At 42.4% G+C, this 22953-nt stretch overlaps 1 protein-coding gene across 1 annotated transcript in view; it reads left to right on the top strand.

Annotated features, from left to right (window-relative positions):
* Nucleotides 1-22953, top strand: part of LOC147703540 (vomeronasal type-2 receptor 26-like) — a 164975-nt gene that overhangs the window by 24520 nt on the left and 117502 nt on the right. Inside the window, exon 3 of the mRNA XM_086929506.1 lies at nt 18182-18305. Within this exon, the coding sequence (XP_086785632.1) occupies nt 18182-18305 (124 nt within the window). The remainder of the gene's footprint in view (nt 1-18181; nt 18306-22953) is intronic.

Genomic DNA, 22953 nt, shown 5'->3' with positions numbered 1-22953 from the left:
AGCAACGAGTAATCGAACAGGCAAAATTACGAGCCTCATCTACTTCAAGAGAAAAATTACTCACAAGATCTACAAAACTCAAGGATACCAGAATGGTACTGGTTTCGAAATGTTCTAATATGAGTCCAACTTACAAGAAGATCATTCTAAAATATTGGCCCATCTTATGCATAGAACCTGACTTTGGGACAATCTTTAAAGATCCACCCATCTTCGCCTACACTCGAAACGCAAACCTAAAAGAGATATTGGCTAAGGAAACACCAAAAATAGGAGAAGCCAAAGGTACAAGGCCTTGTATGAATTGCAGCTACTGCAACAACGTTATACGTGGAAACACTGTGACCCACCCCATGAAAGGGTTCAACATCAAACTACATGCCAATGCAACGTGTAATACTACTAATGTCATTTATTTGATCAAATGCCCGAGTGGCAAAATTTACATTGGAAAAACTGAAAGGAAAACCAAAACCCGTATAAACGAACACAAGTCAAATATTAGGACCAAAAGCACCAAATCAAACATTGCTGTCCACTTCAATGAGGCTCGACACAATATTTCCCAGCTCAAATTCATGGTAATTGAAACCATAAACAGAAGAGAGGGAAGAGACAATAATAAATACCTTCTACAGCGTGAAATCATCTGGATTTACAAACTGCAATCTATGAAGCCCTTTGGGCTTAATGATCAATTGGAATTTTCATGTTTTATTTAACCTCTTCGCCGCTAATGACAAGGGTAACTCGTCATGGAGTTTCCATTGATTTCAATGGAAATTACATGGAAGATCCAGAGGAGCCATAGCATCCAAGTGGTTAACATGTTCTATCTGTATTTGTATGCCTGATGCATATACTCTGTATGTATAGCTGACTTTCACTTATCCACCTCACTTTCACGTACCCCGTCCGAGACTACATTGTCTTTTCCACTATTTTCACTCATTTGCCTTCCCCCATTATGGCCGACTCAGCGTATTGTCGCGCCAGTCCGTTTTCTATGTTCTTTACTACTCGCGTCTCACGAGACTTCCTACACCACTTTAGTGATACACCCATATAGCTCCTCTCGGTTTGAACCACCGGACAAACACTTAACGGGCAAACGCAGCGGCATCTACCGCTTGATGAACACCGTTCAAAGTAAGTCGGCGTTACGCCGCGTTTTAGATCGCCACCTCGTTGTTAATGGCAGCGCACTGAATTTTCTTTTTACTTTCGTTCTTCTAGTTCGATATCATAAGGAACTGCGGTCACACAATTGTAAGTGTTTTTTAGACATTTATCCACTTGTCGCATAACGACAACTACTCTAATGAACAAACACGACACTCCTATCCAGTCGATGTCACTTCACTTTAACCGCCCGTTCTGACATACGCATGCCGTACTTTGCTTCGTTTTGTTTAAATTTTGTGTTGCTAAGTGATGTCAAACAACTGTGGATATTAAAGCTGATTGCTATATCTTTCATGTTTTATGTTCTAGAGCTCCCAGATGAAGGGCTCTTCAGCCCGAAATGCATTCGAGCGTTTAATTAACAGTTTGATTGTTACTGGAAATGAATTTAAATTTCTACGTTGCTATCAGGATGAAAAATTGAAATTGAGAAACAATAAACCTACGAATTTGATTTTTTTTTACAAGGATTCTTGTTTCCAAGAACCCAAGGTGTGCCCTACCTAGGGATGCTTCCACTTTCCTATGGAGGCACTCATCTATGACTACAGTTTTGACGTGCCTGGACGAACACGCCACCTACAGGAGCACCCAACCATTTAACCCCACTGTGGATTTTGAACTTTGACATTCACGAAATTCTTATTACCATGTAGGCTGTGCATTCCCCTTCTCCACAGTGTTAAACACATGATAGCCATCATACATAGCCCCGAACGTGAGATTTTGTGAAGTAGTAGTAAAATACCAGAAAAGGTTTTGTATCATGAAACCTTTCTGGTGTGGTACCAACACGGATACATCTTTTTAACATCTGTTATTGTAGTACTGGCATGCAATTATTGTAGTACCGGCATGCAATCTTAATGTCCCCGGAATTATCATTAGCACTAGATATGTGTTGCTAGCAACTTAAAAGTTATAAGGTAGGATAAACACAAAAGGGACCATAACTATGTGTCTAAATAGGTTATTAACAAGTCCAAAAAGAAACCCAAAAACAAAACATGCAATGATTGATAGGTGCAGGTATATGGGCGTGAGTCTGAGTGCAACATGAGATTATTACTTTGACCTGTATGATACCCCATCTGAATATAGGTCAGAATATGTAAACGGCCCATGGCTGTTCTACCTCAAAAGTACACCGGGTGAATCCTCCAGTTTAATATGATCTGTAAATTCAGGGGCAAAAGATAATACAGTTTCTCTCATCTATCATTTACTTTAAGTCATGTACATAACATTACAGTTTACATGGGATGTGTGGAATTGGTCTTTCCCTTAAATACAACAACGGTAATACCAATACCTGATCACCATTTGGTGCAAGACTGTGTGTGTCATTGTAATCTGACACCAGTTCAACTTATAACTTTTAAGTTGTTAGCAGCACAGAGTGCTGAGGATCAATCTGGTGACATTAAGATTGCATGCCAGAACCACACTAAAAGATTTTTAAAAGATTTCTCTTTGCTTGGTACCATAATGGAAGGGTATTATGATACAAAACGGTTTCTTGTATTTCACTACTACTTCTCACAATCTCACACTCGGGACTATGCAGGTCGGATATCACTTGTTTAGTACACATATGTTTCACGCACTGAGGTGGACACACTGGAATACATAAACGAGCAAAATTGATGCTTTTTTTAATATTTCAGCCTTGATAAAGCCCCAAGCTTTACAGCCTCTCAGGAAGTGAAACATGAGCAGGCTGTTTTCAGAAATCCCAAATCATGCAATGGAGTGTGGTGTAAGTAAACACAATGATATTGCAATTTATACAACAAAGGCTGAATAAAGAATGTGATGTAGTTTAAGGATACAATCCTAAGGATGACTTGAGGATGAGTTAAGGGAAATAAAAATAAACACATTCACATGAATATTAGGATATATGTGTTCTTTGTTTATATAACAGAATTGTCCATGTAACAATAACATGGGAATGACCATTTGGTTGAAGCACTCATCACTTACTAACCTTTTTGACTTGAGAAAGGAGCAGCCGGTCCACATCTCAAGTGGAGTACTTCTAGATAATAGGGTATTACTTAACAGGACAGTAATGTTGGCCCAAAAAGCTGTTGCTAATAAAAGTTCATGCCTGACGATTTTGAAAACTAACCACAATGCTGCCAGATTGTTGTGGGAGTGATTTTTTACACCCACAAAAGCATGTTGAAATTCTTGTGACCAATTAAAAGATACACCTTTCTTACAACGTGCCCACATCGGTTCAACTTTATTTCAGTAATTATTTTAACGAACCTTGAGTAAAACTCAGAAAGTCCAAGAAAGGACATAAGTTCTTCCCTACCAGACAGTTTGGATGCTTTTGTCAATGCTTCCGCCGGCTTCACCTGAGTCGTCTTAACTCCATCACAGGATAATGTGTGGGCTAAATATTCAACTGACCCTACACTCATTTAATACTTCTCTCTTTTAATTGTGGGAACTGCATTACATTTTTGTAGGCCTGAGAGATTGATTTAGAGCTTCTACTGAGAACCAGAGATAATGATGTTGCCCTGATTGTAAAGGACATTGTGCTTTCTTTAGAAGATGTTCTGCATGCTCTGTTGAAAAATGTCAGCCTCTGAAGCAAGCTTAAATAGCATTTCAATATACCTGTTTGTTCTAAGTGGAGTTATAAATGACGTCAGCAAACACAAGCCGGGATGGAATTTCACTTGGTGATATGCTGAGGATAAATCAAGTGTGCTAAAATAAGTAGCATCCTTGACAAGAATCAGCATATCTTATTTTATTGTTAAGCAATGTCTTTCCACCAATATTTGGTCATTCAGATCCCAAAGTTCAACACAGTTTGAAGTCAGAACTACCGGATGCGGATGTTATAACAACTAGAGCCAATCATTCTGAACAGTCAGTGGGTTCAGTTTAGCCGTGGGCGGCCAGCTACGCTCCGTCTGCGGAGTGTGCGTAGTTCCGCCTACTCCGCATTTTGCGGAGCTGGCGGAGCCAGGCGGCACTACGCACGCTCCGCAGACGGAGCGTAGCTGGCCGCCACCCGCCTCCCTCCCGCCCTCCCTAAATACTTTACAATAAAAGAACGCAATAATTTTAAAAGCACTTACCTTGCCGCCGCTGGCCGCCGCGTTCCCCGGGGCTCGTTCTCTTCCGCCTTCCGTATTTTGCAGTAATGCGCATGCGCAGACGGCCGCGCATGCGCATTTTCACGAGAAAATGCGCATGCGCGGCCGCCCGCGCATGCGCATTACTGCAAAATACGGAAGACGGAAGAGAACGAGCCCCGGGGAACGCGGCGGCCAGCGGCGGCAAGGTAAGTGCTTTTAAAATTATTGCGTTCTTTTATTGTAAAGTATTTAGGGAGGGCGGGAGGGAGGCGGGTTGCGGGGCTGCCGGCCAGTGGTTTTGCGGAGTGGGGCTACGCGGAGTGCGGAGGTGGGCGTAGTTTCTCGCCCACTTCGCGTAGCTCCGCGAAGCCCCACTCCGCGAACTCCGCCCAGGCCTAGTTCAGTTATGCCTTGTTGCAACAATCTGTCAATCTGAACAGTCAACGGGTTCAATTATAATTTTTTGCAACAATCTGTCAATCTCTAATCTAAGGGGTTCATACATTACATGTCGAATAGAACGAAAGGTTTGTACCACATTTCTTGCATTTTTGTGATATTGATAGCCAACAATGTGACTAGTAAGGCCAACCATAGTGGTCAAATTTTTAAACTGCTTTCTGATGTCACCCAGTAATTTAATGAAATCCAGCATTGACCAAATGTCATCCTTGCAATAATGCCTACAGATATGCTAGGAAATGTTAATCCTTTACTGACCAGGCTCGTGGCGATCATCTGAGTGTGGAAAGTAGTGGCATTTGAGACTATGAAGTCCCGGCTTTTGGCTGGTGATCTCCTCTTTGCATCTGCGCTACTTATTTCTGCTGTTGTTGACCGAGTGACATTGGTGGAGACCAGAGAGCAACCTCTCTGATTCTCCTGAAACAGAGATATGCACTTTGGGGACACTGCCTCTCAACAGGGAGGCGTCACAGAAACGTTGGTGCTAGGCATCCTTGATTGTCACTCTCCACCCTTGGCCTTGCTCCCACAAGCTTGAATTCCCCTCCATCAGGCCCAAACTTCATGGCTTGATCCCAACTGGTCCAGAGGTTGCAGAGCATATACACATGTCCCCCTCCAGAGTGGAGAGGCAACAACCTACTTGCTGCCTCTCCCTGGAGAGGCCTGACTGGACTTAGTGCGTCCTACAGTGAGCATTGAGGTGGATGTCAGATGATGGGTGCCCCACTGGGAGCGAGCCCTGATATAAGTGGCCTCATTGCAGCTGCCAGAAGAGATGTCCCAGGGTTAGCAATTGCTTCTTTAGCCAAGGCCCGCCTTTGTATCCACCAGAGCAGAACAGATGACTGACATTGCTGGTGAGTCATGTTCTCAGCTCCTTCAGCTTTGTTACTCATTAATAATGAATGTTAATTATGTGTCTATAACGTTGTTAAAACTAAAACACACCAATAAAGTTTACTTTAAAAAATACATTGTCAACTAATAGCACAGTATCACCTTGGTTGCGCTCAAGCTTGATTCCAAGATCTTTCGGGTGTTTCTAACATAGCCAGTTAGATCATTTTCTGCTACATATACTTTGGCCACTGTACACCTCCCTTTGAATTAAATGCTTATTTTAACCATCCTTTTCAGGGTGACAATTACTGCTGCTGTCACAGTTGAAAGATTGTATCACCAGTGTTAGAAGTAATAACCTGTCATGCATGTTGACTTGGAGTTAATACTTTTTCCTGGTCAAACCATATTTCTCAAACATCTCACTGATAACTGCTAGACATCATCATGCCAAAACAAGTACAATCAGGTAGAGGGAGAGGAGGGAGGAGAGAAATTATGGGACACCACCAAGTGGAGTACGAGAACAAACCATGAACATGAGATAACAGAATCACTCTCAATACCTTTTCCCAACCTATCCTTTGAGGTAAATCCCTTCTTTCATTTCATGAAGGCTGGCAGCATGTCCCAAGAGAGCCTCTTGGAGCCTTTTTCTTTATATATTCCAGGTCAATCTAGATTCTGTCTGCACCAATATGCATTTTCACCTTCAGGTTTCAGGATCATTTATCTCAACACCTATCCCGGTCATTGAAGAACTATATAAACTGGAGAAAAACTGTGATGAATTTGCTCTAAATCCATTTCAAAGCTAACAGTCTTCTCTCATAATTGGTTGGTTTCTGTGGAAGGTGGTTCAATAAAGATTAATTGGATGTCAAAGTATTACTGAGGCATGTACTGTGAAGGTGTATTTCCTAGGGTCATGAGAGCAGTGGTTAATTTGAGCGGGTGGTTTCTGGTGCTCAACACCAGCACTTAATTGTCAGCACCGGTGCATATAACAGTCTGCCACATGGTGTGGCTGTTTTTTTAATTCAGAGATGAGCACAAAAACTGTTGTTTATTAATTCAACATTCATTAAGAATGACTAATACTTGCTGCCAAAGCCATTCTTTTTACTTTGGGATCCTGGAATTGTCATACTTGTAGGAATATAACATTATTAGTTATGCTGTTAATGTAATTACCAGCGGCAATGGGCGGTGCAAGCGGAAGTGGCCTGCTGACTCAAGCCTGGCACTTATTTGTTTACAAATTAAGCACTGCATGAGAGGGTCCTTTAGGACATCTATAGAAAAGTGAAAGCAGTATCTTGATCCCTACACTACCATATGAAGGTGCTGTTTCTGAAACATTTTGAGCAGCTATTGAGAACGCATTAATTCAAGTAAATGCATGGGTGTGTTGACATATATTAGGCAAAGACCCAGTGGATGGATAAAGCGATAGGTCTGTCCATTAAAATGCCCATGGGAAAATTGGCATACAAATGTGGGCAGAATAGACACTAATGCCTGTTAGTTGTTAACAAGGTGCTATTTATTGCACCTCATAAATAATGACATCCACATTTTATTATGTATGTTATTTATTGGGTGTGATAAAGAGTAGTTATTATGAGTTATTGGGGGATAACATGTGGATTTTGGTGATTAATGTTCCAAAATCCAAATGATACAGCAAATACCACACACTTTTTCCAATTACATTTCGGGAAGGTTTGAGCTGTCGAAATTGTATGAAGGTTGACATTTTTAATGCACTTGGGGGCCGATTATGATGTCGCGTGGACATTTTCTGCCCGATACCACTCGGATCCGGGACCAACTGACTTAGGGTCGGCAGTTCCACCCAACCGATTACAAATCGACCGAACATTGATCGGTCAGATTGCCATTGACTCCTATGGGAGCCCATGTTCTGCACTCCCAAGATGGCAGTGTAGGTTAGCCTTCTAGCGTATGGATGTACGCTCGAGCACAAGTACTCCGGACCTGGAAACTGCCGTCACAGTGCCCAGAGCAAGGGTAGAATCAGAGCAACGACATGCTCTGTACTCCCCCGTCAGGCCGTAAACGTCCATACTGGGGATGATTAATTGTGATTGAATCCCTTCAACAGCCTCACTGTGGCTTTCCCTACCACAACACAAGCCCACGAGTGTGTGTACAGTATGTGTGTGCTGCGTAATTAAGTGTGTTATACGCTGCGAGGCAGCACGTTCTGGCGACCACGTAACCTGACAACTGCAGAAAGTTTTTTTTGCCGAGTGTGTATTACTGGCCCATTACATCCTGCCCGCTCTATTACCACCGCTATGAATGCATACAAACTAAACGATATACCGTAATTTTAATTGAAGTTAGTTTTACAATCGCCGCCTAATAAGAACTTTTTAGGCACAAAACCACACACGTTTTGAAGACAGGGATCACCATTTATGATGATGTTAGTACTCATTTAGCCACTACCATGAAAACTTGAGTCACAATGATGTGTCAAAGGATTCAGATATAGACACATTGGAGTTTGGGTAGCACCGTTGACTATAAGGGGCACTTTACCCCATCTCCGCAATAGCTGCTTCCATGACTGGCATCACGTGAGTATGCCTTAAATAATCACCCACATAGCACTAACATACAACAATAGTTTCTACCATCCACGCTTGCTGTGGTTTTTACCATCCATGCATGCTATGAACCAGTCACAACCTAGCCAGTTGTTAGGTCTGTACACCACTGCCATACTCAAAAGTGAAACTTCATGCTTGTCCAGGTTTTATTTAAATTTTATATTAATTTCCATTGTTGCTGTGTGTTTCTCCCCTTCCCTCCCCTACAGGTCTACAACAGCCCAGTATAAGTCTACTAGTGTTACACTTTATTGTGCCTGGCTACCATACCATTCCTAGGGAACCAGACCTCTAGTAGTGACCCATTAATTCACTTAGGTCCTGATGAAGTGCAACACGATTCGTTAGGAGTGACCAGGGCACCAAATATGTCGACCCATTTCACTGTGATAGCCCTCTAGGAACATTGCATCCATGTAGGTCTACCACACTGCTTTAGACTTATTTTATAACTCACTACCTGTGCACTACACTGTCCTTGCCCTCTTATCCGCACGCACTTCACAGCTTCTTCAAAAGATCTCTGCCAAAGAGCCCCGTTTACAGGAGCCTGTCGGGCATTGCAGCGACGGCCCGATGAGGAGCAGAGTCCAATGATGAAGCATGACATCCTTCGAGGTTTGTGAGGGCATCACAATGAAAGAGCTGCTCTTTCCCTTGTCCCTTTGTTAGGAACTGCACACCCCTTTGCAGCACAAATTTCCTACCACCCGTGCTCCTCCAGGTCTCCCCAATAAAATGGTATCTCACTTGTGTGGGTGGGCCAAGTACCCACGACGGGCAAGGGCCCAAAACATATAGTTGAGACATCAAAATTCTCTATCACAAAACAACCTGGTTTTGCAAATGGAGTCACCTGGATTTTTGGCCACAGGATCGGTGGCCATCTAGGGAAACCTACAAAACCCACACATTTTTTTAAACTAGAAACCCTGGGGAGTCCAGGGAGGTTTGTGTTGCTTTGATCCCCTAAAGTTTTACTACCCAGACATTTCTGCAAACTTCAAATTTAGCTGAAATAATCACTTTTTCCACAAAATGCTTTTGGCAAAATTGGAGGTTTTCAAGGAATTCTGGGTAACAGAACCTGATGAGAGCCACACAAGTCACCCCATCATGGATTCCTCTTGGTGCCTGGTTTTTAAAAATGTATACGTTTGCTAAGTTTTCCTAGGTGCCGGCAGAGCTAGGGTTCAAAATCCACAGCAAGCCACTTTGCAAAAAAGGGTCAGGTTTCACGGTAAAAATATGGTGTGTCTGCATTGCGTTTTGGCCCGTTTCCTATTGCGGGGCACTAGACCTACCCACACAATTGAGGTACCATTTCTATCGGGAGTCTTTGGGAAATGCGGGGTGGGTGGAATTCCAGAACTTTCCATCACAGTAATGTGAGGAAAAGTTTGAGGTTTGCAAGGGATTCAGGGTAGTAGAACCTGGCCGAGCCACACAAGTCACCCCATCCTGGACTCCCCTTGGTGTTAGGTTTTAAAATATGTATAGCTTTGCTAGGTTTCCCTAGGTGCTGGTAGAGCTAGTGTTTATAATCCACAGCAAGGCACTTTGCAAAAAAAGGGTCCGTTCTCACTGTAAAAATGTGGTATGTCCATGTTACGCTTTGGCCTGTTTTCTCTCATTGGGACTAGGCCTACCCACACAAGTAAGGTGTCATTTTTATCCGAAGACTTTGGGAAATGCAGGGTGGGTGGAACTTTGTGGATCCAACCATATTCCAGAACTTTCCATGACAGAAATGTGAGGAAAATGTATTCTTTTACACAGTTTGAGGTTTGCAAGGGATTCTAGGTAACAGAACCTTGTGAGAGCTACACAAGTCACCCCATCCTGGATTACCCTTTGTGTCTGGCTTTCAAAGAGGTATAGGTTTGCTAGGCTTCCCTTGGTGCCGGCAGAGCTAGGGTTCAAAATCCACAGCTAGGAACTTTGGAAAAAAAAGGGTCAGTTTTCACTGTAAAAATGTGGTGTAATCACTTGCATTTCGGCCCGTTTCCTGTTGCATGCTCTAGAAAAATGTGATATGTCCTTGTTGCATTTCAAGCTGTGTCCAGTCACTAGCCCAACCCACACAAGTGAGGTACCATTTTTTTGGGGAGACTTAGGGGAACCCAGAATTGTAGAGCATCTATTGACTTTCTATGCAATTCTGACTTCCAAATGTAAGACAATGTGTAAAATAGAAGTCACTGTGAAAAATGTCTTATAATTCACATGTTAGTATAGGTACCCACAATTTTAGAGATGTGATAATAACTACTGCTTCTAAATTCTATATTTAGTTTCCATTTCGGAAATATATAGGTGTGCTTAAAACATATTTTTCACTATTTATATTTTACCAAATGACTTGCTTTATATATAGTATATACCCGGTACACAACAAATAACCATTGCAAGAAGCAGCTCAGTTATTAGCTCTGGGTTCCTCAAGTTCTTAGTGAACCTACAAGTCCTGTAAATCCCCACAACCAGAAGGATCCAGAGGATGTACCATTATATTGCTTTGAAAATTCTGGCATGCGTAGAATGTGTTACAGGTGAAAACGTTGGCATAAATGAACGTTTTTTCAACTCATTTTCAATATTTATTATTTTAAACTGTTAGTTTCTATTCAAAAATCTTTAAGGATCTACACAAATGACCCATTGCTCAATACCGAATTTTGTCTACTTGTCAGAAATGTATAGCTTTCCGGGATCCATTACTGGTTTCACATCAATTTCTACCTCTAACTAGAGGGAGGTTAGAAGCACAAAAAGTATCATAAATAGGCTATGTACCGGTTAAATGCCAAAACTGTGGAGAAAATGTTGTTTTCTGGCAAAGGTCTGCATGTCCTTGAAAGCTGGGAAGATACTGATTTCAGTACCACAAACACTTTGTAGATGCCATTTGCAGGGAAAGAAACAGACACTTTCTTCTGCAGCACTTTTTCCCCATTTTTATAAAACAAATTAGCTGTTTTTGGCTTATTTCTGGTTCCCTTCCAAGAGATTCCACAAACCTTGGTTACCTTTAAAAAAGCCACGATGTGGTAAGAAAAGGAAGCAAATCTGGCATGGATACCTTATGTGGACAGAAAGTTATAGGCGCCTAAGCATGAACTACCCCAAATAGCCAAACAAAGGCTTAGCACAGAGGGGGGAAAGGCCTAACAGTAAAAGGGTTAAAGTGAAATGTCCACGCAGAATCTCAGTCACATAACATATAAAAATGCCCATCTCAGTTTAAATGAATATAAAATATCCCTAAACCCTACTAGCCCAGCCATTGTCAGGGTAAAATGTGCATTGTGCACAAGTGACTGAGGAAGTACGGAAAGAGCTTGTCTTATCACAGTCTTTCCCAAGCCATTTCATCACAGTAGATCTTGTGCAAATATATCCATTTAGGGTAATCAAATTGCCCAATGATCAGATTTTAAAAAGTGCATTGTTCTAAAGTGATTGAGCAAGTAGGAAAAGAGCTCAGAAATACTTCTACTCCATTTTCTGTCATAGTTTTTCTCTATTTACCCAGTCGAAGGCTGAGGTGAGATCCATAAAGGATGAATGGAGACAGGCTTTTTTGGCAACCGTATATGTACCATTAACAAGTTGAAACTTGAAGCATTGGTGGACTGTACCCAGATTGTGTCTAAATCCACACTGGACATTAGAAAAGCAGCTCTTCTCAGAAACCCAAGTTTCAATTCCATCCAACAAGATCCTACCCATAACTTAGCTTGTCAAATCGATAAATGAGATAGGACGCTAGCATCTTGGATCTGCTCTATTGCCCAATATAAATATGGGAACTATGGTAGAATTTGACCATGATTTTCGAAGTTCGACCAAAGTATCACATCTCAAAAACATTACTTAATATAGGTGCCCATAGTTCGATATTATCAATTAATAGATACACAAGCACTTCATCTGGGCTAGGGGCCTTATTACTGGTGCTCTGTTCTATGGCGTATTTAACTTCTTTCAAGTTGGGAGGATCTAACTTGAACCCACCCCCAGGAAGTTCACACAGTATAGTATCAGGGGTGCTCTCAGACTCAAAGTCACTACCATAAACACAGGAGAAATGCTCAACCCATCTAGACGGTAAAATAGTGACATCAATATTGGTGTTATAAGTGTCTCAAAATAGGGGGCATTAACCTTCTTCCAGAAAAGATGGTAATTGTTCATTACACTGGCTTTGTACAGTTTCTTACAATCAAATGTGGAGGGAGATGGAATGAAGATCCATTCACTTTCCAAAGTGCATATAATAATCAAAAGAGAATGGATCACTTGTCCTGCACAACCTTAGGTATGCAGGAAACTTTGGAGGAGGGGGTGTCCCGATATAAAAGACCCTCATGCACGTGATATGGGTGTTGGAATCTAAAGCGGTATATCTGAGAAACAGGTCAACGTTCCTATTTCTTCCCACCTTTATGAGCACCATATTTGTTTATCTTGTTTTCCTCACGTTATTCACCTAACGGTCCTGAAGAATGCCCATAAGTCCTAATCGAGGCAGCTAAGGCAACTTTCAGGTCTTTTTAATACCCTTATCACTGGCTCACTACTGCATCAACCTTGGGTAAGAACCTCCGGGTGGAGGCTGCATAAACTAAATCAACCTAATGATTATGCACACACTTGATCCAAGAGCGGAGAATCAAGATATATCGCTTTAGATTCCAACACCCATATCACGTGCATGAGGGTCTTTTATATCGGGACACCCCCTCCTCCAAAGTTTCCTGCATACCTAAGGTTGTGCAGGACAAGTGATCCATTCTCCTTTGATTATTATTTGTACAGTTTCTCCCAGACCTCTAGCCTAATATTGGCCTCACTATGTGTGATTACATTATGTTCAGGGGTCAAGATGTCAGCAACAGAGTTACAGATTCCAGCAAAGGCCTGTAACACATTGACAGGATCTTATTCATTGTCCAGGCATGCCATAACCTGCTCCCTGCTTTTCTCTTTTAAGTCTTTCAGCAAAAGATTGCCAGGTCAGGTATTCCTGGACCAGAAACAAGCATCCTGGGACTGGTTTCGGGGTATCACCCCTCATCAGCCAAGCTAGCTTGAATCTAGTGGCACAGCAAGCAAGGGACCAATGTCTTGGCATACCCCTTGGCCACTTAGGGTGAACATAGCAAACACTCTAGGATGATGGATGGAGGGAGGGCTGAAACTTTTCAATCACTCATCCTCAGCCAAGAGAGACCCAACTCTTGGTGCTCACTATGCCACCAGATTCAAGCTAGCCTAGCTGTTGAGGGGTGATACTTGAATCCGGTCCCAGGATGCAGTTTGGGCTTGACTGTTTCCATGAGGAGCATGGTCAAGACTGATTTGCATTTGGCTGGGTTTAAACCTGGGAGGCATGGTGAAATTTTGAAAAATGGATTTCACCAAGATCTCTTGACTGGGGGTGAATGCTTGATGTGTTCCTTATTCTGTCCATCATTTAGATGTCTTTCACTTTCTCACCCTCAGTGCGCGGGTACGCCCAGACGTGAATCCCAGACTGAACTGTTCCAATGAGGAGCAGGATCAAGACTGATTTGCATATGGCTGGATTTAAACTGGAGTGGCATGGTGAGCAAAATAATATAGCAGGCTTCCCTTGGGAAGTGCGGAGATGTTAGACTGCTACCAAACAAACATCAAACAAAACGACAGGCACTGAAGAAACAATGTTTGATGAAATGGTTATTCTAAGTAGATTTGCAACCGTCGCTGTGACTATAAACTAGAGGGCATGTTTAGGAGCCCCTAGTGCCGCCGTAGCATCACTTTTTGTGACGCTCCGTTGGGACAAGCCTTGAGGCTTCACCATATTTATAAAACCATGCAAACCTGGGGATGCTCCAAAACCTTATGCCTCTCAAGGTGAGGCGTAATGAGGAGAAAGAACTTTATTTCTAATTCATTGCTATTTCTGTGTGTGCTGCATTCTCAATGGATTGATTCTGTTCAGGAAGGTGCCCTTCCCTGCCCTTGAACAATCCTGCCGACAGCAAAGGCACCCTTGCACCATGGCGCAAGGGTACCTGCATTGGCACTAGGCTGATGAAACAGTTCCAGTGCAGGGGAAAAGACAGAAATGCACTGTATTGAATAAACACGGTGCCTTCCTGCCCTTTCACTTTCACGTGGGGAAGGGCAGCGAGGTTGGTAAGTATTCTGGGAAGAGTGGTGTCAACAATACAAATTTTGCCAGGCCCTTTCACTATATTTACATCTCAGTCTATTAAATTAGGGAATAACTAATGGAAACATGGTTTCATCAGTAATTATACAAGTATCCTACATTTCAAAGACTTACCAGGAGAAGTACAATATTACCATGATATGTCTGGGTATTAATCAATTAATCAAAATGCTATGGGGTAGCAATAGTGATAGTGCCCTCTCTTTAACCTTTGATACATCAAAGGAAGTATAATCAAATCATTTTTTACCCTGAATCTTCCCAGGATGTGATGTTGCATGGCCTTAACCCTGATGACATTATAATAGTCGACATTGCTAAAGTTCAATAATGTCTATACGATTAATGTAACAGCACAACGCAGGCAAAAGTGGGTTCTAGATGCCAGCGATATCAGGTTTTTTATACATTGTATTAGGGAAACGTTGCTCATTTAGCTTTTTATGTACATGAAAAAGTATGTCTTTGTTTGAAGAGGATATAATGCTCAAAAACATAACAGCACTGGCTATCTATATTATTTGTACCACAGACAGAGCTATCGCTGGCCCAACATGTCAAAAATTATACTCATTTGACAAGGTTCAGCATTTTGCAAGAATACTTCCACTTTATCACAAATGCACGCCAAGCCAAAATGACATGCAGTGTACCAGCTCCAGAACTTTGCCATTAGGGCCATCCATTTACTATGGGTGACGTGTATGCCAAATATTGCAGCTATTTTGTCAAGGACTAGATATTATTAGGGTTGCCACAGATGTCCTCTCTTATTCCAAGAACTGTCACTAATGTGCCAGCACCAGCATTTTTTCCACCAGTGCCCAAATGCCACATCCAGTATGCCAGTGACACCACTTTTTCATGGATGTCTCATATGGCCAGTATTACCACTAATGCACCATTTCCCATATTTAGTCACTGGTGCCTTCTATCCTTAGAATTATCTTGACCTTTTTGCAACGTGTGTTTCTATAATCCAATAGTTTTCTTCAGTATGTCTTAGTCAAGTACACTCCTGTAACCTGTAAGTCAGAACTAAAAAATTACTGACCCATTGCCAGTCTTCCGTTCATGGCCAAAGTGGTGGAAAAGGCCATGAACCAACAATTAACTGAGTATATAGAAACCCACAAGAAGCTAGACGATACTCAGTATGGATTTAGGAAATACCATGGGACTGAAACTGCCCTTATCAAAGCAACCGAAGACATACGAACAATAAGAGACCAAGGCGGAACAGCGGTGTTGGTACTGCTGGATCTCTCAGCAGCTTTCGACACGGTCGACCATGGCACTCTGGTCGGCCGTGTTGGAAAAACAGGCATCTCCTCCACGGCAAGAGATCTCCTCGCCTCCTTTCTCTCGGAGAGAACGCAGGCTGTCTCTTTGGGCCCTTATCAATCTGCCAAATTGTCACAACCGTGTGGGGTTCCTCAAGGCTCATCCCTGAGTCCGACACTCTTTAACATATATGTGTCGGACCTGGCCAATGTCATCAAGGCACACGGGATGAGCCTTACCTCCTACGCGGACGACACACAACTAGTGTTGGCTATAAGGGGTGATGGCGAGGAAGTAGCTAAAACATTCCAGAGGGGACTGACAGAACTGGGGGATTGGATGGCAGCAAACTGCCTAAAACTAAACTCGGAAAAAACCGAAGTTATGATTTTTGGGCAACTCTCACCAGAATGGCCTACCTCGTGGTGGCCCCAAACCTTTGGCGCCCCCCCGAATCCAGTGACCAAAGTAAGAAACTTAGGAATAATTTTTGACAATCATCTTAATTTTATGGACCATGCCAGCAAAGTGGCATCAGTTGCCCACCATAAACTGCGCATGATCCGAAAGATAAGTCCCTATCTTCCAACCACCGCCATTAAAACTCTGGTGAGCTCATTAGTCCTGACATCCTTAGACTATTGCAATGGGCTCTTTATCAACGCCCAAGCAAGAGTCCTAAAAAAACTGCAGACTATACAGAATGCAGCAGCACGTCTCATTCTGGGAATTCCAAAATTTGCTCCTTTATCCAATGCCATCCCCAAAGTACACTGGTTGATGATTCAGAATAGAGCCAGATTCAAATCCCAGTGCATTGTATACAAAGTCCTAAACAAACAGGGTCCACAGTTCCTTAAAGACCATCTACGACCATACCAAACCACACGCCAACTGCGCTCTACTAACAGTAACCAACTTATGGTACCTCGAACCAAAACTGTGATGTGGGGAGACCGACGGTTTGTAGTGGCGGCTTCCAAACTTTGGAATACCCTACCCCAGGACATTAGGGCATGTCCCACGCTACTCCAATTTCGCAAGAAATTAAAAACTTGGCTGTTTAATAAATAAACTTCTAAATGACTCCAGGTATAGAATAATCATCAGAGCAAGGCAGTTTCACCCAGCCGGCAAATTATTCAGCGCCAAGACACCCCAGGGTATATGCTGCGCTTTACAAATGCCAATAAATAAATAAATAAATAAATAAATAAAACCACATTCTCAATCATGCTCATGTACATTCATTTTCTCAAAATCCTTTGCGCACACTCACTGTCACTCATATATTCTCACTCATTTTCATTCACTCATGCATTCTTACTCTCTTTTATTCACTCTTTCACTCGCCTATTCTCATTTGTTCACAGTTTCTTCTACTCTCACTCACAAACATGTTCTCTAACTCCAACATCCTCCCTCCACCTCACTTATTTGGCACTCACTCTGACCATTATTTTCTCATTGTTTTTATTCACAGTCACTTACTCTCACTCACATTCATTCTCACTCACTCACTGATCCATTCTCACTCACTCTTAGTCATTTGCAGTCACTCTTACTCTCACTTATTTTGACTTAGGTTCACTCACTCTGACTCAATGTTCTCTTCTCACGGTTACACTTACTGTCACTCATTTCCACTCACACTCCTTCTCACACTCTTACTCTGCCTCACACTATCTCATCATACTCACTTACTTACTCTTACTCACGTGCCTCCATTCTTTCTCTGGTCCAGTCATTCTCACTTTCTCTGTCTCACTCAAACTAATTTACTTGGCCTAGGTTTCCCTCATTCTCACTATTTGCACTCATTACCTGACATTCACTGTCACTCCTCACTTTCATTCACACACATATACTCACACATAAAAACAGACCCACACACTCACATATATATACCCAATCACAAACATTCTCTTACCCACGAGTACATTCACACACACAGACAGCATATATTTATACGCATTTTGTTTTGCTCATCTCAAATACTAGTGAAGTTCATTTTCCTGCTCCTGGTGCTTCATGTTTTTACTACAGTAACATTGAATAATAGACTATTGTTTACTGATAATATAATAAGATTGGGAAGAAATAAAGGCATTTTGATCTCTGATACTAATGAAGGGGTAAACTTTCCCCATGTTTTTGGGACTAATTTTGTCACCTCTGCAGCTTGGGTTTATAATTTCTTTGAATAAATAAGTTGGCAAGTAGGAGCAAACATTGGTAGATGTTCGCATATCTATAGATAGTCTGCTGAAACCTTTTGAAACCATATTGATGTAAGAAAATGGTTTTTCTTGGTCTATCTATTGTGGACAATGGGTTTCTTTTGGCGTGACAGATGCACATTGATTTAAAAGATTTTGCTGTATGTTTATATTCTTACCTTCCCAATTTCCTATTTCATTGATCGTCAGGTACCTCTCTCCATTTGCAGTGAGCCATGTCATCAAGGTTATAGAAAAGCAGCTATAGAAGGGAAGCCAAGCTGTTGCTTTGAATGCATTCTATGCTCAGAAGGGAGCATTACCAACCAAACAGGTGGGCTACAGTATAATCTTTATAAGGAAATATAAACATGTTGAATAACTACATGTCAGAAGGTCTCATTCATTAATAACAGTGGGGTGACCCTGTGTCCCTCAGTACCTGGGTATGCAACAGTATATATCAACAATGGGGTCTGTTGGGGAAAAAGTCTATAATTCATTTCTTTAATCAAATTGGATCAAACAAATCTATCTATTCGTTTTTCTTTATCAATAAATGATTGCAAACAAATATAGGTCTGGTTTGTTTCGTATATTGTCTTTTCATATATCGAAGTTTCATGAAACAAATACAAAAGAGCTGCTTCAAACAGTGACATGAGATAAGTGCTTGTGCAGTGTAATCAAGTGACTTAAAAAATAAAAACATTGTTTGCTCAAAGCTTGTTATGACCAAAATCTGTTTCATCAGTACATTGCCTGGCACTATATATGGAGATTGTCAAATTTTCGACCATTCTTATGTGTGTTTCCTAAAAACATCTGTAGTGGTCTTCATCAGGACTAAAATTGTGAAGCCTGCATAGTAGAAAACAATAAAGTGTGAGACCGTGTGAGTGGATGTAACAAATGTGATATGAGTTAAACATCTTGATTTAATCTCAACTCATCTAGAGTGAACAAGAAATGTATTGAATAGGTCCTGGTATTATCCTGAATCTGGAAGAGCAATCAAGATGTGAACGTTTGTTAGAAAGTATTACTCCTATATGAAAATATACCATTATTGATTGTTGTCTTATGAGTTAAAAAGACATACATTATCAGTGGAGTGTTTTATCATCTAACTTCCCAACTGGGATGGGGACATATGATGGTGGTGAAATATGTGGGCCCAATATGTCCCCACATTGACAGTGTGTTGCTGTCTTTCAAAAACCTAGGCTTCATACCAGTTATAGTTAGCTGGTCATTTTACTCATACAAAACCTTTGAAATTCCCCCGTTATAGTTAGTTCAGCTAACTATAACTCGCGCGCCCGCAATGCACTGCTAATGACGTCACATATTACATCACTCATGACATGGTCAGTGACATCACTCATGACATCACTGATGACATCGCAAATGACATCACTGATGACATCACTGATGACATCATCCAGTGGATGTATGTCTTTCTGAAAAATAAATATTTTTTATATATGTATATCTAAAAATTGATGGAAGAATAAATGGGCAAGTAAGTGTCTAAATGGATGACTTTTTAAAAATATGTATTGTATAACTGACTGATTAATTGTATATTAGTGAATACATGGGTTAGTGAGTAATGTTTAAATATGTAAATATCGGTATCAGCCTCACACATTTTTTGAATAAGTGGGTGCATGGGTTGGTGAGTAGCTACATGAGTGTCTATATAGGTTACTAGTTGGTGTTTTGAGTATCATTATGAGTGTCTGAGTGTTTATATGGCTTGGTGGGGGATGTTACTTAGCACATAGATGCATTAATGAGTGACTCACTGTTTATATGTGTTTTGAAGACAGCATGTGTGCAGGACTGTATGGGTGGATTAGTGTGTGTATAGGTGTGTTAGTGAGTGAATGACTGTTTCAATACTGTCTTTATGACTAAGTACATATGTGTTAAACTACTATATGTGAGTATTGGTGTATATAAGTGAGTATATATGTGAGTTAGAGATTTGAAGAGTTCCTGTATAACTAAGTATGTGTTTCTATAAGTGATCGTTTAAGAGAGTCAGTATGTGTATGTTTGTGTGTATAGCTGTATATGCAAGTAAATGGATGTTTGAGTATATGTGCAAGTAACTCTATGGATGAGTATCGGTGTGTAACAGGATGTATAGGTGTATGAGTACATATGATGATTGAGTACATGTATGAGTGACTATATAGAACTGTTGGTGAATGAGTGGATGTGGAAGAATATGTTGGAATAGGTTGTTGTAACTGGTATTGGTATCTCCATTTTCTTGAAAATGTTTGTTTCTTTTTTTGAATGTGTGTATCAAAGGTTATATTAGAGTGAGAGGAGGTCTGCCACTCTTTAACAAGGATGATATCATCAGTGATGTCATTTGAGATGTCATCAGTGATGTCATGAGTGATGTCACTGACCATGTCATGAGTGATGTAATATGTGACGTCATCAGCAGTGCATTGCGGGTGCGCAAATTATAGTTACCTGAACTAACTATAACGGGGGAATTTCAAAGGTTTTGTATGAGTAAAATGACCAGCTAACTATAACTGGTGTGAAACCTTTGGTTTTTTCAGTGAATTTCAAAGGTTTTTAAAATGCTAATTCCTAACTATAACGTGTGTGAAACCTATGGTTTTTTCAGTGAATTTGCAAGGTTTTTTAAATGCTAATTCCTAACTATAACGTGGCTGAAAACTATGTTTTTTTCAGTGAATTTCATAGGTTTTTTAAATGGTAATTCCAAACTATAACGTGGCTGAAACCTATGTTTTTTCCAATGATAATTTTTTAATGTAATATTTGTTATATTTTTTATACTGATTTACTACATTATTATAAATTATTTATTTTTAAATATATTATTTGTTAAATTACATTACATATTTTTTATACCTCTCTGCAACGCTTCCCCTGGCATGTTTGCAGAGGGGGAACTAATTCCCCTTGCATACTGGGGGTCCCTGCGGGCCAACCAGCCCACCTGGAACCTCCAGTATGCGCCAGGGGGCTGCATTGCAGAAAGGTGTAATGAGGCAACACCCTTTTTTACACCTCTCTGCAACGCAGACACCGGGCGCGTTTGCAGAGGAGGAAATAATTCCCCTTGCATTCTAGGGGTCCCTGGGGGCCAACTACCCCACCTGGAACCTCCAGTATGCGTCAGGGAGCTGCATTGCAGAGAGGTGTAATGAGGTTATGCCCCTTTTTACACCTCTCTACAACGCAGCCCCCTGGTGCATTTGCAGAGGGGGAACAAATTCCCCTTGCATACTGGGGGTCCCTGTGGGCCAACTAGCCCACCTGGAACCTCCAGTTTGCGACAGGGGGCTGCATTGCAGAGAGGTGTAATTAGGCCACACCCTTTTTTACACCTCTCTGCAACGCAGCCCCCGGGTGTGTTTGCAGAGCGGGAACTAATTCCCCTTGAATACTGGGGGTTCCTGGGGTCCAACTAGCCCACCTTGAACCTCCAGTATGCGCCAGGGGGCTGCATTGCAAAGAGGTGTAATGAGGCCACACTATTTTTTACACCTCTCTGCAACACAGACCCCTGGATCGTTTGCAGAGGGGGAGCTAATTCCCCTTGCATACTGGGGGTCCCTGTGGGCCAACTAGCCCACCTGGAACCTCCAGTATAAGCCAGTGGGCTGAATTGCAGAGAGGTGTAATGAGCTCACACCCTTTTTTATACCTCTCTGCAACGCAGCCCCCAGGCATGTTTGCAGAGGGGGAACTAATTCCCCTTGCATACTGGGGGTCCCTGGTGGCCAACTAGCCCACCTGGAACCTCCAGTATGCGCCAGTGGGCTGCATTGCAGAGAGGTGTAATGAGCTCACACCCTTTTTTACACCTCTCTGCAACGCAGACCCCGGGCGCGTTTGCAGAGGAGAAATTTATTCCCCTTGCATTCTAGGGGTCCCTGGGGGCCAACTAGCCCACCTGGAACCTCCAGTATGCGCCAGGGGGCTGCATTGCAGAGAGGTTTAATGAGGCTATGCCCCTTTTTACACCTCTCTACAACGCAGCCCCCTGGTGGGTTTGCAGAGGGGGAACAAATTCCCCTTGCATACTGGGGGTCCCTGTGGGCCAACTAGCCCACCTGGAACCTCCAGTGTGCGCCAGGGGTCTGCATTGCAGAGAGGTGTAATGAGGCCACATCTTTTTTTACACCTCTCTGCAACGCAGCCCCGGGTGTGTTTGCAAAGGGGGAACTAATTCCCATTTCATACTGGGGGTTCCTGGCGTCCAACTAGCCCACATTGAACCTCCAGTATGCACCAGGGGGCTGCATTGCAGAGAGGTGTAAGAAGGCCACACTATTTTTTACACCTCTCTGCAACACAGACCCCTGGCGCGTTTGCAGACGGGGAGCTAATTCCCCTTGCATACTGGGGGTCCCTGTGGGCCAACTAGCCAACCTGGAACCTCCAGTATAAGCCAGTGGGCTGCATTGCAGAGAGGTGTAATGAGCTCACACCCTTTTTTACACCTCTCTGCAACGCAGCCCCTGGGCATGTTTGCAGAGGGGGAACTAATTCCCTTTGCATACTGGGGGTCCCTGGGGGCCAACTAGCCCACCTGCAACTTCCAGTATGCACCGGGGGGCTGCATTGTAGAGAGGTGTAATGAGGACACACCCTTTGTTACACCTCTCTGCAACGCAGCCCCCGGGCGTGTTTGCAGAGGGGAACTATTCCCCTTGCATACTGGGAGTCCCTGTGGGCCAACTAGCCCACCTGGAACCTCCAGTATGCGCCCGTGGGCTGCATTGCAGAGAGGTGTAATGAGGCCACACCCTTTTTTACACCTCTCTGAAACGCAGCCCCCGGCCATGTTTGCAGAGGGGGAACTAATTCCCCTTGCATACTGGGGGTCCCAGGGGGCCAACTAGCCCACCTGGAAACTCCAGTATGCGCCAGGGCGCTGCAATGCAGAGAGGTGTAGTGAGGCTATACCCCTTTTTACG

The sequence above is a fragment of the Lissotriton vulgaris genome, chromosome 7 (genome assembly GCF_964263255.1).
Source record: "Lissotriton vulgaris chromosome 7, aLisVul1.2, whole genome shotgun sequence".
In the NCBI taxonomy this organism is placed as follows: Eukaryota; Metazoa; Chordata; class Amphibia; order Caudata; family Salamandridae; genus Lissotriton; species Lissotriton vulgaris.
Note: the sequence above shows the minus strand (reverse complement) of the source record. Positions and strands in the feature narration are given on the sequence as shown.